The sequence below is a fragment of the Corvus hawaiiensis genome, chromosome 1, assembly GCF_020740725.1.
Source record: "Corvus hawaiiensis isolate bCorHaw1 chromosome 1, bCorHaw1.pri.cur, whole genome shotgun sequence".
Lineage (NCBI taxonomy): Eukaryota > Metazoa > Chordata > Aves > Passeriformes > Corvidae > Corvus > Corvus hawaiiensis.
Window position 1 is genome coordinate 9446959 of NC_063213.1, and position 18459 is coordinate 9465417.

The 18459-nt window shown below is 37.1% G+C and overlaps 1 protein-coding gene across 2 annotated transcripts in view; it reads right to left on the minus strand.

Moving 5' to 3' along the window:
* The window catches only part of PTPRN2 (protein tyrosine phosphatase receptor type N2), a 653490-nt gene that overhangs the window by 569262 nt on the left and 65769 nt on the right, over nucleotides 1-18459 (minus strand). For both annotated transcript variants that reach the window (XM_048327270.1, XM_048327179.1), the window contains exon 2: nucleotides 13141-13191. In XM_048327270.1, the coding sequence (XP_048183227.1) occupies nucleotides 13141-13191 (51 nt within the window). The remainder of the gene's footprint in view (nucleotides 1-13140; nucleotides 13192-18459) is intronic.

The window sequence follows — 18459 nt, forward strand, 5'->3', positions numbered from 1 at the left end:
AAATAAATCAGTCTGTTCCCCCATAAAATTGCTGCCACTTGAAATGCAGTATCTCACACACTGATACTGTAGATAATTCGGTTTCATCTTGATTATGACCTGTATTAACACCCAAAGCAATAAAATCTTTCACATTCTCATTTTACTGAAGCCAAAGGACAGACCTTCTGCAGTGACATATGGCTCTGCTCCTCTGCAAGTATGTTAGACTGCTTACAAAATCTCCTTGTCTAGCAAAGGATAATGCTTTTTAAAATAAATTACCTGCATTAATTTGTATTTTCCACCAGGAAAACCTCACATATCATCATAATCGTCTATCTATACAGATATATGAGTTTCTCACATTGTTTGCACTTTTTTTCTCCTTTAATGGGGTGATTTTAGACTATGTCATTGATTATATAGCTGTAACATGCAATTTTTTCCAGCACAGGAGTCAGCTTGGGGCTCACAGACTGCAGAGCAATTCCTGCATAGTGCAGACAACATAAAGAACAGTCTAGGGGACATGAATTTAGGATGAGACTAAGTTTAGCAGAACTTTGAAAATGAGGTATTTCATAGCCGATTACTTGAGTACAATTTTCAACCTCGGGGGATTTGGTATTACATACAGATTTTTTTTTTAAATCCAAAAGCTTTCTCTGTAGTGTGTGTATTGATATACTGTTACATAAATTTTGATTAAAGTTTATTTAAGTTTATTTAAAGATTAATTCACTTTGATTAAACACTCTTTTGATCTTTTCCTGGCTGCACAATTCCTCCCCATGCCCCTGCAAGACGACCAGATGCCATGGGGAGAGCAGAGATTATTCCAGATCACTGTTCTAGGAGCAAGAACTAACATTTCCACCTCTGTGAGACAGACACAAAACCATGGTCCCCAATGTCCTGCAGGAGACCTCCATAAATGGCTCCTTGTAAGCTTTCTTTGTGGCCATGGAAGAGATTTTACTTTAGTGTGATTAGAAAGCATTTCTCTGCTTGAAGAGGCAGGGTTAGATTAAAAAAAAAAAAAAAATAGGCAAGAAAAGGTGAGAATAAAACTATTTATCCCTCCACTTGTTTCTCCATCTAAAAACTATACTTCTGAAAACAGCCAATTTCAGATGAAGAAAACTCTGTTTATTCATTGTTTTTAATGAAATATCTTCTACCTGTGCCAATAACTTTTAAACAGCAAACAGGATGTGACCTGCATGACATACAGGAGCAGATTTTGTTTAGCAAATGCTTAATGTCATTGTCATGGTTCCTAAGAAGGCAGCTTGCAGTGGCACTGAAATTTGCAATTACTGCAGCTTAATTAACAAATGCCCATTTCCCATTTACATCTACTATGGAGACATTCCAGTTTAAAAAAGGGAAATATTTATTCCTGTACTACTGCACATGAATGAAATGCATGACAAAACCCTTAGCCCTAGAATTTTGAACTGTCATTTCCTTCGGTCTGTGATGAACTAATGAAGTCATTCTGCCCATTACTGGGGAGAAATCATAAGGTATTATTCGAGCCAGCTGACCTGCATCATTTGTGGGAATCGTGTCTTAGCAAAACAGGTAGGAACCACAACATCAACTTCACAAGCCACTGCAGCCCTGTGAAACCATGTCATGTTTTACCCCAGCCAGCATCTAAGCACCACACAGCTGCTTTTCACTGCCCCCCCCAGCAAGATGGGGGGGAAGAGAATCAGAAGGATGAAAGCAAGAATACTCCTGATTTGAGATAAGACATTTTAAGAACTAAAATAAAATAATAATAAATTGTAATGAAAAGAAAAAGAACAAAACCAAAGGAATTAAACCCAAGAAAGACAAATTATGCAGATGGAAACAGTCAACCAACCAACTGATGTCCAGCCAGTCCCTGAGCAGCAGCTCCCAGGTTATGACATTGTGGGGTGTGGGACATGCCTCTGGCCAGCTGGGGTCAGCCCTGCCAGACTCCAGAGGTCTCTCAGAGTCTATTGCTCCCCAGACTCCTCGCTGTGGGGTTGTGCAAGGAACAGAAGAGGCCTTCATACTGTGCAAGCCCTGCTCACCAGCAGTGAGAACATCCCTAAATCACCAACACTGATGCCACCACAAATCCAAAACAGCCCCATACCAGCTACTATGAAGAAATTTAACTCTAAACCAACATACTATGGCATCTTCAGAATTCAAGAATCAGTTAATGTGTTGGTCAAGAGATGCCTGGGAATAGAAAAAGGATTCGTTCAGGTAGACCAATTCTTTCCACAGATTTTTGAGACGAAATAGCATTTTTGAAGCTCCAGCTTTCTTGCCTTCTAAAATATGCCATTAACCTCTATGCCAGTCATAACTTATTTTCAATTACCATGCCAACAAAATACACTGAAACAAGTAAATCTTTTTTGGCATCATATGTGAAGGGCAATATTTCATGGAATAACAAAGTAATTTTAATCAATGACCTTATTCCTGGGAGGGGAACAACCAACATTTTGGGGCTACTATAAATCTCTTGAGATATTTGAAATAAAGCCCAGCAAGAATGCCTGACTTCTAATTGTGAATGCAGTGGATCCAGAGATACGAAATGGGCACTAACTACCTGACTGCCTTTTTAGTGAACATGGATTTATAATTTGTACTGCAACATTAGGCACATCCATCAACCCTTTACCACTGAGAAAAACAGTGCTGAAAGAGGGATCCTTTTCTGCCCAGCTCTCCATTTCTTCAGTTATAATAATTTCTGGCTCAGGTGTTTGGTGGGGGAGCTCTTAACTGGAGGAGCACAAAGACAATGGAGAAGAGAAATCTTAGTATTAGACTGAACTTCAAACATTTGTAACAAAAACATTGCATGGAAGTTTGACATCTAAAGTTAGATTTACCATAACAAAATTGAAATTAATTAAAAATAATTTGAGACATGGAACAGGACCAGTATTTCTTAACTGTATATTGATCCATTTTTGTCCAACTATTTTTCACAGAAATTTTTAAGTAAGAAAAAAAAATAAGTGAAAGAGTTTAAAAGTCAAATATTTCAAAAGCAATCATTCATCAAAGACATCAATCAAAATTACAGGTAAAAATTGAGAGGAAACTTTTCTAACAGCTACTGTCAGTGAAAGAACAGTTTGTTCCACTAAATTACTCAGCATAAGCCATCACCAAAATTCCACTAATATGAAGGCAGGCTGTCAGAAAAGTAGGAAGTCTTAATTATTGTAGAAATCTAGTAAATCTACACATCTCTAACTTGGAAGTGAAACAACATCCTAGAAAGAAAGATTAAATCAGAAGACTAACAGGAAAGTTATAATTTGGAAAGGTTTGGGGTTTTTTTAAGTCACAGTAAACAAGAAGCAGTCAAGTTTACTACTTAAATCTAGAAAACTAATTAAAATTTGAAAACAAAACACTATCACCTTGAAAGCTACTCCTCCTCCAAAGAAAACAAACTGATTTAATTTTGGAAATCCACAAGCCATTTAAACTGCTTCCACTGTGACTGGGTATTGCAGATTGCTTTCTATAAGTGTTCAATAAACTATGAAATTATTAGCAGTCTTGCCATCCAAAAGTCCATTCATCAAATTGTCCCCTAATACCTTTTCTATCTAAACCTCACAGAAACAGAGATACAGCAGCATAATGTGGAGTAAAGAGAGAGGACTACAGGGCAAAGAAAAAAATCTGAACAAAGGTCTCAGTAGTTTCCAACTCCCCTCAATTTATTTTTCCCCACCAGCACATTATAGTTTCTGGTTGGGCAATGCACCTCTTTCTCATCTACTATAGAGTTTATGATAGAGAAATCATCAATTGCAGCTCAATAACAGATAGAGAGAGACAAAAATAGATGGTTTTGCCATTGAAAAATCACACAGTGTGCAGCTGGTCACAATCATACCTGTATTTTTACTTACAGGAAAAAAACTATGATGATACAATCTAAACTCTGGAAGACTCGAGATAATGCAGTTGAAAGACTAAATACAATCTTAAAAGTGTTAACATTAAACAGAATAAATTAGGTACACATTTTCAACCTTATCATTATATTGCAAATTCATTACTAACACAAATGCTTACTGCATTACATTACAAACAACAGCATTTTCCATTTGACAGATGCTGCTCCTTGCAGAGTTAAGAGTCCAAACATTAAATGTTGTAATCCCTTACTCGCCTCAACATCCACTGCAGTTATCAGCCTTAAATCACACTGATCCTACCACAGGGCACTAGAGGAACATGCTGACATAGCAGCAAAAGCTACCAACTTACTCAACTTATGCAGAGCAGCAGCCAAACCTATTTTAGTAAAGACCAAATTACAATAAATAGTTTGGGACCATAAAATATATTTATTGTTCTGTCTACCTCTAGAGGAACTTTTGTTGCTGTTGCCATGGAGGTTGGAGGGAATGAAAGGAAACTCTTTTTAAATTAAAGGCTTGGAATGGCATATAATGCAGGATGACTTTTCATTAACAGGTCTTACCTGTTAATCAACAGCACTATAATTAGCTCACTTTCAGATTGTTCTTGTTTATTAAATGAGGACATAAAACAATAAAAGCCTCTCACAGTTCTATTACAAAGCATTTGTTCTAAGCACTAGAAGAAAGAGGTTTATCTTTTCTAGTTCACTTTGGATGAACATCAAAATCAATCCAAATCAAGGACTCTGAGTAGCAGGTACACAGCTTAGGAAAAAACGTCTACATTCTTTATTTTTTTTTTTTTTTTTTAAAAAAGCAAGTGTTGAATCTCTTTAGTACATGTACTCGAAACAACAGTGGTAATTAAAAAGTACTTTTATATATTATGTATTTATGTTTTTCATGTGCATATAAGCTTGCATCTCCTTTAGAACATTATAAAGTAACCCTCCCCTCCTCCTTGGCTTCTTACTTGACACAATGAATGTCAATAATTACTGTATGTATTTTTCACACCCAAGCTATCTTGAGACAAAACAAATCTCTATTTCATGCAAAGACTGTTACCACTTTTGCTCTGCTGCAGTAGATACACTTTCAGGTGATCCATGTTGTAAGGTTTTCTACTCATTTCTCCTATTATTCTCTGAGAAGCTACTTAGCCAGGACCACAACATCCTCCCCCTGAAAACCATAAATCTTTTTTTCCCTATTATGTTTACTGTCTAAAGGTAGATTGAGAGTCAAATGACTATTAGTGCTTGTCAAACACTATGAAGTCAGAAACAAAATGGTGTTCACTAAATGATTATTGTAATGCAATAGCAGTCAGGGGATGCAGTTTGGGCAGCAAACAGGCAGAAGGATTTTAAAAGAACATTTGAAGAAAAAAGACAGAAAAACAGGGAAAAAATACATGGCATCTTCTGCACAGAAAACTTGTAGCTGTAAAGAATCATCCAAAAGAATGTTATTCAGAATATGTTTAAGAAATCTACATCTTTGCCTCCTACACACTCAAGAAAATGCAGAGAGTGAATAGTCAAGTCATTCATTAAAGTCCTTGCAAAATTGGTACATTTTGAAAATATATTTGATTCATGACCTCATATCTTAAGCTTATGTACTATTAAGACAGGATTACTGAAGTTTCCAAAAAGAAAGACACAAGCAGCATGAATATTTTAAAAAGCACAGTTTTCCCAGGCAGGGTTTAAAGTTTTCTAGTCTGTCTTCTTTTAGACATTCCCATCAATGCCTCAGTTAATTATCAAAAGCATCTCAGTAATAAATCTGATTGACCAACTAACTACTGCTACACTGAGACAATAGTCACTGATATTCAGGGGGACAAAGGCAAACACCAGTTTCCTTTCTGACAGAGACTAGATGAAGCCCAAAATAAGCAAGTAGTTGTTAAGCGCTTCATTTTTGGAATTACACATTTTTAAACAATCTAAATGCTAAGCAGGAAAGATACCCTTTAAGCCCAGGAAAAAAGGACATCTCTCATTCAAATCTGGAGCCGCTCAATAATCACAATACAGCTGTGTAGCTGTCACTGCCAACTCACCAATTTCACATCTCCTCTCTTCTGACAATTTTTATTACTACTTTTTGTTCATAATTTTTTTTATGCTTTTTTTTTTAATTGGTGTTTTGGTTTGTTTTTTCTTAGTAAAGGTGAACAGTTAAAGAAAAAAAACTGCCTATTATTCTATTTTTTCAAAAGCTATAACTCAAAAATCTTAATCATGAAGTAAACCATGCTCATGAATGTCCCTTGACACAAGAAGAGGACAAACTATGATGGATTTAGAGCAGAGGCTCACTGCTGCAGTGTCACTCCAAACCAGGATTCATTTGCTTTCCACCTCATTGCCAGAACATTATCCCTTGGTGTTCTCTTCTTCTCTCCAGACCACACTGTCCTTTTCAGGCTCTCATGTTTCATCATTCATCAGGCTCAAACCCAACTGAGAATCCCTAATGCCTTTATCAAACAGGCTGTACTTTTCCATGGCCTCTCAAATGTTAAAATTCTGGGGTTTTTCTTAAATGTAATACAATAGTGAAATAGGGAACATCTCTGAACATGCCCAATAAAAGTGCTGCTTACCCAAAGACAGTAAACAAAGAAGTCCACCACACACTGATAACATACATGATAAAAACAGTATCTCTAATACACAAATATATTTTCATGAAACATTTAGCATGTTAGCATAACATACATGTTCAGTGACCCTAAACTGTATATATAAAGCCTATTACATGTTCCTAAAAAACAGCAGAAAAGTAAGATTTGGTTTGATTTTTTTAATAAATACATCTCGTAAGGCTGAAGATTTCATATCATCTCAAATATTTCAGGGAGAAATACTGAATCTAAAGAAAAGAAAAGGCAACTCCAAAAATTTCAGAATTTTAATCCTACTTAATATCAGATCATTACATTGTATTTTAGAGACTCATCCACCTTATCACCACAAATGCATAATTTGAATAGAGCGAGATACCAAATAACTATGGTTATTCTCTGGTGATGTCATACCTTCCCACACACAGCCCCCACATTCCCCCAGTCTGCTGGTGGAGAGGTGAAATCTTGTAATCAAACTTCTTGAATTGAACACCAAAATGCCCCCAAAATCACTCAAAACCACACTGGTCAAACAATTTTCTTACAATGGTTCTGTGAAAGCCAATGCTTTCATATTTGGAGCAAGAAAATACACTACCACAAGTTACAACATTAAGATAGAACTAAAGCTTCCTTGTGACAACACAGCAGAGTTCTTGCCTGAGCTCTGAGCAAAAGGAGGTCTGTCCACATGAAATAACACTGTGCAGCACTCAGCAGCTCCAAGACTTATTTACTAGCACAGGACATGGGAATATAAAGGATTATCTATGGCTGATGGGAGATTTATGGCTGCCTCTCATACGTGGTGCTGAACAGCACACTGCCGGTGAAGTCTGAGTGATGCTTTTCTGCCCTGCAGGAGCTGCACCTTGAGATTCTCCACAAAAAGAACCTCCCACAAAAAAGTTTTTATTGGCAGCTGGGACAGTGGATAACCACAGTTGCATTATCATGCTAAACATCTTTTCCTAAGAGGAGTGTAACTTCACTGTAACTTTGATCACTATTCCATTTCTAATGCCAGTTGTGCTGGGTGTTTCTATCCCACCATCACATAGGCAGCTATTTTAAAGCCACATTGAGACAAAGACAAGACACAAATACATAGTTTGGAAGATAGATGGGCCTTTTTTCAATGAGGAAAAAAAACCCCACCACACTGTTTCAAAGTAAAGGAGATGAAGTCATCACTGCACTGACATTTTAACCTTCTGTTAAGACTTTAAAATGTTAATATTTCACCTCCAATATCTCAAATAGCTCAGGGGAAGTGAGAGCTAACAAAGAAGTACAGAGACTGATGGGAAATTGGAGTCTTCCTCCCAAACAAACTTCATTTATGTACTTGCTCCTATTACATAACTGCCATATAGCCTAATGAAGAACAAGTGTGGGAAGCAAAAAAAATGAGCCAATTTCAATCTTGGTGTTTATTTCCACAGACTTGTTTCAAACGGTGTGTGTATTTCCTTAAGAAATGTAAAATATTCCTAATAAGACACCATCCTCATAACCACAGATTCTCAGGAATATTTAGGTGTTAACTCACCCTTGATTTCAGTTGAATGAAGTGTGTAAATACTTCTAAAGACGTGGATTTTCAGAATACCATTATACAATGGCAGATTTTAAGCTTTACTCATTGAATACCACACAAGATTGTGACTTCTTCTGACATTACTTATTCAAAGCATATTTTAAAAAATTAAGTGTCCGACAGAAAAGTCCCATTATTTCTTTGAAGTGGTATGGAAGAATCACTGGAAGTAAATCCCAATATTTAAATAATTGGTCAGGTTTTTAATGCAAACATCCATGCACTCCCATTTACTTCAGAATTCAGATAGAAATTACATCAGGTGGTATTAGAACTTCAGTTATTTCTGAAGAATCCCCACATCTTTGAAAAGCACAGAAATTCTCTACGAACAATAAAGCAAGTGCATGCAGAGGTACCACTTAATGTTACTCCTCAGAAGTCTGAATTTAGTTATAACAAGCACTGATGCTTACTGAAAGGGCTCGGAAAGCTTAGGCCCAGATTTATAGTGTCATTTGACAAAAATTCAATAGCTTTTGGAGAGCAGTGCCTTGCAAATGCAGATGTTGCTGCAGACATCTGTTAGCTAAACAATGCCAAGGTGCATCTCCCTCTGCAACCCCATCCTACAAGGCAATGGTCTGGAAAACCTCAAAGCATAACACATTAAGTTCAAGAAACTATTTCAGGGATCCTGACTTCTCTCCCTTATCATCTGTAGCACATGTTTACCGTTTATGGCTCATCACCAGCACATGCAATCACTTACATTCCAAATGTTCAAGGAGCTCTGTAGCTGAAAAAGAAAATGTGTTAATATTCTGAACTACCTGCAGAGATCCAAACTTGGAAAGGTTCATGACTTTGTACTGCAATGCCTGGGTGCCTCTGACACATTGTGCTAACCTAAGTCCCTCCTAACAAGTGCAGCTTGCATACATAAAGCAATATTGATTCAGCTGTGCAGGGCTGTTTGCCCAGCTTTTTAGAAGCACAGCTTCCTCAAACACTGCTGCAGACATCAGACCGTGTCTTCCGAGGAGAAGGTTGGTGTTTGTCAGTGAGGCTTGACTTAACGATGCACTCTGCGCCAACTCTGCATTTAATTAACTTTTCTTGGTTGGCCTCACAGAGTTGTTTTCTACTATCTGATCTTGTCTGCATGAACCCCATTATGATTTCATGCAGGAAGGAGGCTTGCAGCCACAACCTCTTTCATAAATAAAACTGCCCTGATTTATAAAGGATCTGTTGATAGGAGCAAAGATATCATGGTATCCCTGCCCACATAAAACACAGCACAAAGCTGCTTTCTGAAGCAAAATACCTGGAGATTAAAGCTAAAGGAAAGAATGCCACCCTTCTAAATGAGGAGTTCAAGCAGTTTAATAGAGGGACTAAAGAGGCCAATAAGGGATGGTTATTTTGAAATGAACACTTTTATCTGTACCACACAGTGTCTTTCCCAGTGGCACTGCTAGAATTCAGTAGCATGATTTCATGAGAAAGAATAAGAACTTGTCTTTGTTTTGCTGCTTTCAGGAGCCAGTTTGTTTAAACCTTCCAACAAGGAAGATATACGAGCTGATGTTTTACATGAACTGCTTTATCTATCACTTAAAATGCAAAACAAAACATGACATATTCCCACTTATCCAGCTGTACTAAATTTAGTATATAAATACAAGGACTGTTCAAGGGTAAGCAAAGGATTTCTGTCTCAGAGATCCTTTAAAAATTCCCTCTTGATGCTTTTTTCTTTCTTTTTCATACAAACACATTCTAGGCAGAACTGTTATGGAAAAAATACAGACATGGGCAAATTCTTTTGCTTTAACTTCTAACCCAGACAGCAAAATGTACATGAACGTGTGGAAGCCATATCCCTCTTTACCCCCTGCTATGTCACTACACATATCCTCACTGCAAATACTATTCCTCATATTATTATTTTCCTTCTATATATCTTGTTTAATTAAGATGTTATTCGCTTCCTGTTGCATCTGTAACAGCTTCTCAGCATTTATTGGGGGACAAGCATTTCCAACCTTGTAGTATGCCAGGTAACTTCCTACTAGAGTCTGCAGCTCACAGACTCTAGTTACTCACCTTCCTAACAAGTCTTTTTAGCTGCAGGCTTTCAAGCTTCAAGCATGTTAGATAGGTAAAAATGTCAGCTCCTCCAACTCTAAGAAAGAGGTAATGATGTACCAGAAGATAAATAAATGACATCTAAGTCAGTTTACCTCTCAAAGTTCTGGCTTTGCAAAGGAAGAGTCCAGGAAAACTAACTCAGTCTTTTTGCCTGGCTTAATCTTATGCCATTAAAATAAACATGAAACAATATGTTCCTTTTTAACCACTTGATGAGTCAGTGCAGCTCAGAAAACTGATAAAAGGTTTGTGGAAATAAATTAATATTGCATGAATGCTGCTGGAGCTATTAAACAAACATAAGTGCAAACCCATCACTGAAGCCAAAAGAGACCTTTATACGATGAGGGAAAGTGGCAGAAAAGTCAACAATCATTATTACAGCAGGTCCTTTGCCCTGCAAAAATGGCATGTGACCTAAACAGATGTAAGCAGGGCTTATCTTAGTTATCGTGTTTATATGAGATCTTAGAACTCTATTACATTGCTTTTAACAATAAAGAAAACATTCTTTCAACACCAATTTTTTCCTCACGCAAAGGAACATTTATCAAAATCTTTCAGTCAAGATCTCTCTTCAGAAGAAATGAGAAGGAAAGAAGAGTAGGGGTTTTTTTTTAAGCTAAGAAATAGCTCCGTTGTTGGTGTTTTGGTTATGCTTTTACAAGTCTGATGCATGAAACGCACTTGAAGTCTACAGTTGATGACATAATGTGAGATAGCAAATACTGTGATTTATGTCTTCAGTAGGCAAAACCTAGTTTTATTTCTGAAGATGTGGTCAGTTCAATTGCCTCCACTGGAGGCAGAGAAAAAGATCAAAAATTATCAGCCTTCCTGCAGGAGTCAAAAGCAGCTCTGCAGATCACAGGTGCATCAAAGATGCTACGGAAAAGTAGCTGCTGTTTCTTACCCACTTTCACACTGCCCTTCAGAAATACCTACTCGTGTGACAAGAAAGGAGGCAAAGCTTTTCATTGACCTTGAAATACACAAAGTAAGCTCTGCTTCTGAGCACAGTGACCTCCACAAACTTCAGTTCCTGAGCTCTCAACCCAGCAAAGTGCTCACATTTTAATATATCAGGATATATTAAATATTTCAGCAGCAGTTTGGGCAGGAAAAATGTAAAGGATTGCTCAGATGCAAGAGGCCCACTTCCTTTCTAGTACATATGAAAAAAGTAAATTCTGATAGATTTTTAGTACTTTAATGTATGATCTTCCAAAGATCTTGTTTATTTTCTCAAGAATGGTGTATCTTCACTTGTATCAAGGACAGCATTTAAAGTACACTCTAAACAACATTTGCCCAGTTGGGGCAAAAAAAGAGAATTAAATACTTTGCAGTTGCCTTAAACATGTTGACAGAATCTCTGCAAGTATTTTTTTTTTTTAAACAAGATCAGCCATTAGGAAACATTATTGAGCAACTGGCTTATTCATTACTGACATTTCTTTAAGTGAGTATTGCCAAAATATGAGTAGATCTACAGAAAAGGTCCATGCAAATTCAAAAATAAAACTTCTATAATTTAATTTTGCATGCTAATGAGTGTCACATGGAGATTTTAGAAACTGCATCTTCATTTAAGAAAATAGGTAGAGCAAGAAGTTAGGAAGTTACATTTATAGGAAGAGCAAAGTCTTCACAAGAGAGAGACCTTAAGTTACAGACATTACTATCATCTGTTGCATAAATTCCCCACTATGCATTGTCTGCCACATGTAACAGTGGCCTATGATTAAACCTGATTAAATCTGCTTGTACTGGGGAAGACTCCAGCCGAGGCACTGAAAAATACTGACAGTTAGCAAAATGCACCACTGTAGAAATCTGTCACTACCCTTGCTGGTGTCAATCATGGGAATTGACAACACAGTATTCTTACAAATTCACATTTGTCTGATGTTAAACAGTACTGGAAATTTAATCTCATTTACTCGTAAATGTTCATTAGATAAAGTTTATTAATATCTTAATTTATTAGTAGACCCATATTACTGTTTCTGTGTTTGATGGAAAACAAAACTCCTTCTTTATGATACAAATTCACAAACAAAAATTTCATATACAATACTTAATTTAAAAAATTAAACCCCCTAATTACAGATCTACATATTTCCATAGATTCCCATGTCAAAAGACACTATTAAAATGACTCCCTTCCTCCTTTCATCACGTATACATGTATTTTACAACAGTTATTGTTTCAAAGATCTCTCTCTAAACATCCTTTGTCCTTCATCAGGAATTAAATGATTTCATATAGCACATTAACAATCTTCAACTATTATTAGAAAACGTCTTTCCTACTTTTCCATTAGCCCCATTCATACGTTGTGTTGGCTTTTTTGACTTACTGAAAATAAATTGTGAAGGACAGCAGAAGAAAGCTATTTCTGCATAATTCAAGTAAAATCACAGAAAAAGGAAGCAGTATAATGAACAACTGCAGTGTTCCTTTGAGACCTTCTTTCTTATTATAATATATAACAATCTTCTGAAGAAGAGGAAACTGATAATTACTCAACATCATCCTCTAAAAAGAACAACAATCTGAAGGTAACAAAACAGTTATTTTCACACATATTAAGACAAACTAAATGTTAGCATATTTCAGTGTGTTTAATTAAATTACAATCTATTTCATATAAAAGGTGTTTCTGCTCAGGGTTGAAAGAATATTTATTTATTTATAAATCTATTAAATTTCCCCTAACTGCTGACCAGAATAGTCATACCTGGTACTTTTCCTTTTCTCCTTCTTTTCACTCACATATGTATTTGTTTATTGAATCAAGCATATAGCAATTACAGAGTGGAGGACAGACCAATCATCAAAGAAAACATTGAAGACTCACCATTTACACAGACTTCAAAAGACTTGCAAAGGTCATCCTCAAACAGGCAGCCTAAAAACCCAAAAGAAAGGTAAAAATTAATACAGATTTCAAACTGTGGATAATTAGTGCATATTGAAGACCTGTTAAATGCTCAGCAAGAGTCAGAGATTTGGTTGGCCTTGGGAGTTCAAACTGGGCAGTAGAGAAAGTCCAGAACAGGTCCTATTAGACAGCACATCTTACTGACTGGCTATGTCCAGAATAACCTTTGATGTTTTTCCTTCCCTCATTCCTCTACTGAGGGTTCAGTTTTTTCCATACATGTCTCTCTCATTTAGTAATTTGAGGGACTTCATGTTCTCTTAATTTTGAGTACATTATTATACCACAGCACAGTAATGCTGCAATACCCTACAAGAATATACATCAAGAAACCAACAGCATCCTAACAATATTAGTACTGCAATGAGAAGCCTATAAATCAGCCTATAAATTGCACAAATTAAGTTTGGATTTAGTAAATGCAACCACTGACCATGCCTAAGACTTCAGGAGCACTAACTCCTTGGAGAAAAGCTTATAAATTAAGCCATCCCTACCAACACCCTGATACCTCACAGAGAGCTGACAAATCAGTATAGGTCTATGAAAAATATCCTTGGATTTTTTCCATTTAAAATAGGAAATTTGTTCCCAAACTTGCTGCTTGATGAGCCCCTGCTACACCAGCTCCATACTTCACCCTAGAAACTTCATCCAGGTTGGCAATCCCAGCTCATTCACTTGTACACATCTTCATGGATACTGTTCCCCTGTCACCAAACTGTTCTGTCCCCTTGGTGTCACCCAACCAGACACTGAGACAACAGCAATTACTCCCTTTGTCCTCAAACAAAATGAGCCCACACTGATATTTGCCAAGGCAGCACAGAAATGGGCAAGATGTGCCTCTGCTCTGGTCATTCCACACTGGGGCACAGAGACAGGGATCAGGTTCAAAAGCACTGTGAAATATCCTGCTACTGTTAAGGGCACTCACTTTGTTAACACAAACAGTTGTTTCTTTATTTTCTGTCAAAGATAAGAGCTAGGACTGGAGAAAATCTGAAGAATGAAGCTGTATTTTGGACACAAAACCTGCCCTTTAGAACACATTTTCACAATTAAGCCTTTTAATTTTCCTGGTAAATACCCTGTTTATAAATGGATATATGGAGTTATTAAACACTCTTAAACTCTTCCACACCTTGCATCAAGAAACCAGCCAGGAACTACACCAGATCCAAACACATCAGCAAATCCTCTCTCCCCAGCCATGCCTATCTCCATGAAAGCACAGAGTACAGCACCTCTATTTACCAGAGAGTCCAGTGGATTATGTAAGCTGTCCTTATAAAAAGAACTGAAAGGCTCAAAACCCTCTGACCATGAATTACCTGGCTCCTAACCCTACTAAAAGAAAAGTTTTGGTGGGCTAGTGTGACTTGGGAATTTCTGCAAAGCTTTTCATCAGGTAACTGTATTAGCACATCATTCAGCCTGAATATGCTGTGTCTCAGCAGGATTTAGCTAGGTAAGCCCAGCTATGTGAATTCAAGACATGTTGGAGAACCAAGAGTCTTTTACATCCATCCCACACCTGCCTGCAAAGACCACATACACAAAACCTTAAGCAGATTTACAATATTCACACACCTTAAGCAGATTTACAATATGCACACCAATAAAACAGTTCTCTCATCCTTTTATCCATACCCCAGTAAACTGTGGATATGCATTTGGTACCTTTTGAAAGGGAAGTTTCAGAACAGGAAAGCTTCTTTATGCAGAGTATGGCAGAATGGCATGTGCCTACACAGTACACAAACTGTGGTTTGTAACATATTCTTGAGATGTGGATGATTTTGCTCCAGACAAGTCTGCTGTAACAACCACTTGACCTGAAAAAGTGTCTGGAAACTCACTGAAGATAACTGATTGCAGCCCTGGTACTGACCCAGCCAAGCAGGAGGATGCCTGAACTGTACACTGACTCATAAAAAACATCAGACAAGAATGACAGGCACTGACCAAAACACATCCGCACAGAGTTCCCAGCACAAGAAGAATCTAACTAAAAGAATAACAATGATCACTTTAGAAAGGAATTCTAGCAGGAAAAAAAAATAAAAATAATAAAGACTTTAAGCACCAATATAAACTAGACATGGAAAGGTACACTTCGGTGTTCCTGTTTCCAGAAATCTGAAGTTATCTCTTCTAAAAAAGTGGTTTATGTCTAGGAAAAAATCTTTCTTCCTTGTTTTCCTGCAAGATTACAAAATAATTAAAACCAGAATCCTGAAAATCTGTGTCCAAAGTGCTGCAGAAGTTGTCCTGTGATGGAGGGAGGACAGGCAGTGTCGTAGTTATTTCCCATCCTGCAGTGCTGTAGATCCAAAAAGTGTCAGATAAGAAGTTTCAGCCAGGAATATTTCCAATGGAATGGCACATTAAAACAGTGACTGGTTCACTTAGACTCCACTGATTTTGAAGCACCTGGGAGCTGGGATTACAGCCACCTGCTGTCTGTAGCCACCTGCCAGAGGCAGGCCATCCTATAATAATATACTGAGACTCTCAGAAGCAGAAAAATACACATACAAGATGAACAAAATGAGCCTGCTTAAGTACAAAGAAACCAACAGCCAAGCTACCTCTATACAGAACTCTGATTTTGCTTTATTGACCAATATATTTTCCTTGAAAAGCACAAAAGAAAACTGGCATTATCATGTTTTAGTTTCTTTTAATAACTCTTGTTTATTTGATGCTCACTGCAGCAAGGAATCTGATGTGACTAGACTTGTAAACCTATGTCTTAGAGAGCAAATTAATGAAGTCAATGCATAGTAAACTATATCCATGTATGATTGCTCTAAAATAGACAAGGACCTCCAAACTGCCTTGAAAAATATTTTGTTTCAAGTTATTTATTGCTGGAGTTGATTTTTATGCATATTTCACTGAACCAGTCAATATGCTAATTTAGCTACTAATTTATCTCCTGCTATTTGCTGGAACATTAGGAAGCATCATATTTCATTTTAAATATCATCTACCTACGATTGGTAATGGTAATAAGTCAACACTGAAGAATGAAGTGGTATCACCTCCAAAATATATTTAATTCAGTTCATGCCTTATGGGAACAAAATTACATTGCATTTTCCATCAAAAAAAAGAAATCTCCCTATCACAAATAATCTCCCAGTACACATAAGCTGTTGGTATAATACTTTCAAACACCAAACCCAAAGTCCCACTCTCACTTCACACAGAAGCCCTGAAATAACAAATTCTCCATGGAATTGTCCAACATACGTTGCTTAGCTAAATGTAGAATTTAAAGTGGTAACTTGCATTGAAATTCAACCCTTTATTAACATTTGCCCGGTCCCCACCTCTCAGTAGTGACAAATCAGGTGAATATATTGTATATAATGTATACTACAGTGCATTTACATGGTGCATTATTAAATAGCCACAAAAAGAGATTCCATAGGGCCTTGGAAATTCTCCTGCCTCCCTTTCCTCCCCCTCTGTATCTCCAGGGCTGTTTCTCAGATAGGCATCACAACATAATCACAAACTATTGCTGAAAGTACAGGACTTAAAAGTTTAAATTTTTTTCAAGTTATTCTTCTCATGAGACACTAATAAAACTATTTCTTTCTCTCCATCATACAGCAGCTCTGCTTTCCTAAAGGAAAAAATAGGAAAGTTTAAATTGCACTGGAACGTATTGTTTGTTTTGACTTGTAAGAGGAGATCTGAAGGTTAGGACAGTCAAGGCAGCAGATGAAATCACTTGAACTTCATCTAGAAAAAACTGTAAAAATTCACTTATCAGGAAAACATTTTTTAAAGTGACATTGACTGATGATTCAAATAGTTTATATTATGTTTAGTTCTCTGTCCTTTCCCCCTGTTAACCAGCTCATGATGATCTTAAACTAAACATCTCTTCCAAGAATGCCATAAATCCTGCAAGCATTTTTCTAAATTAAAATTTAAAAGTAGGTCATAGACCCTGTTTATCAAAAATTGTCTTATAATCATCAAAACAAAAAGCCAAACAATAGGCAAGAACAGCTACATTTCTTCTGAAACTGGAAAAGTAAAAATATTCTAAATCCTTTGTGTTGTTGAGGGTTCCCTACCTTTTACTCTCTTACTACAACTTCCATGTAAGCACTCAACATCTCCTCATATTTGCAGACCTTAACAACCCCTCCCCATGACAAAATTTTAGCCACTACATGCTCCCTTAACCAAAATCTTTAACATTTTAATAGTTCAGAATGAACATTCACCCCACATTTACCTGTTTCTTTCACATTTGGCTGTGAGGTAAAGCCAGGAGACCTTGAAGGGTGAGTACAGCTCATCACTGCTGTGAGGGTAAGAAACAAGGAAACACCTGGGAAGGTCAGTGCCTCCTTGAGTCTTTAGCCCCAGCTTTGGATGACTCTAAATAGTGAGTCACATGTTTAGTTTCCCATAGTAGGGTTAATAAATAGGGTCCAATAATTACATTTTAGAAGCGCTCAACTCACACAACTGGGATAGCTTTCACTGAAAAAACCAAGATGGTGCCCAACAATAATGAATGATAATCTGGACACACTGGTAGCAAGAATCAAACAAGGTTTCCTGCAGAAAACTGATGGGAGAAATCATCTGTTTGAGAGAGAGATATGCTTCTCACTAATAGAGGTGAGAGATAAATTTGCTCAGTCTGCTAAAGCTGTGATCTATCCAACACACCCTCATCTGCCTGCCATACATGTGTGCTTAGCAAGTCTAGAATTACATAAAATTGCAAGAATGTCTGGGGAAAATGTACTTCAGGCTGATCACAGGCTTTAAGCAGAGTTCATCTCAGTTTCCCAAACCCTGGTGTTATATAGGTGAGTACGTGCACATGCAATGTAAGTATACATTCATTACTCAAAACTCATTAATTGCCTGGGAAAAACCAACTGCTTTCCTTACTTTAGTTTAATTTTAGCATTCACTTTGATAAAAAACCTGGATATTCCCTGGCCCTATCTTTTAAATTTTCATTCTTATCCCCTTTCTCCCTTGCTCTTTTTTCTGTTCCAAACTCCTCCATTCTCTTACTGAGAAGTGTTTTCTTTTAACTCCTACTCTCCAAGAAAACATTGTCCCACCACCAGAATGCAGCTGCGCCTTCCTGACCCTCCCAAACGTGCATGCCATTCCCTGGCACTGCCCCTCCTACACAGTGCTCTCTCCTTTCACTCCTGCAGGTGAACAGCTCTGTCACCTTAT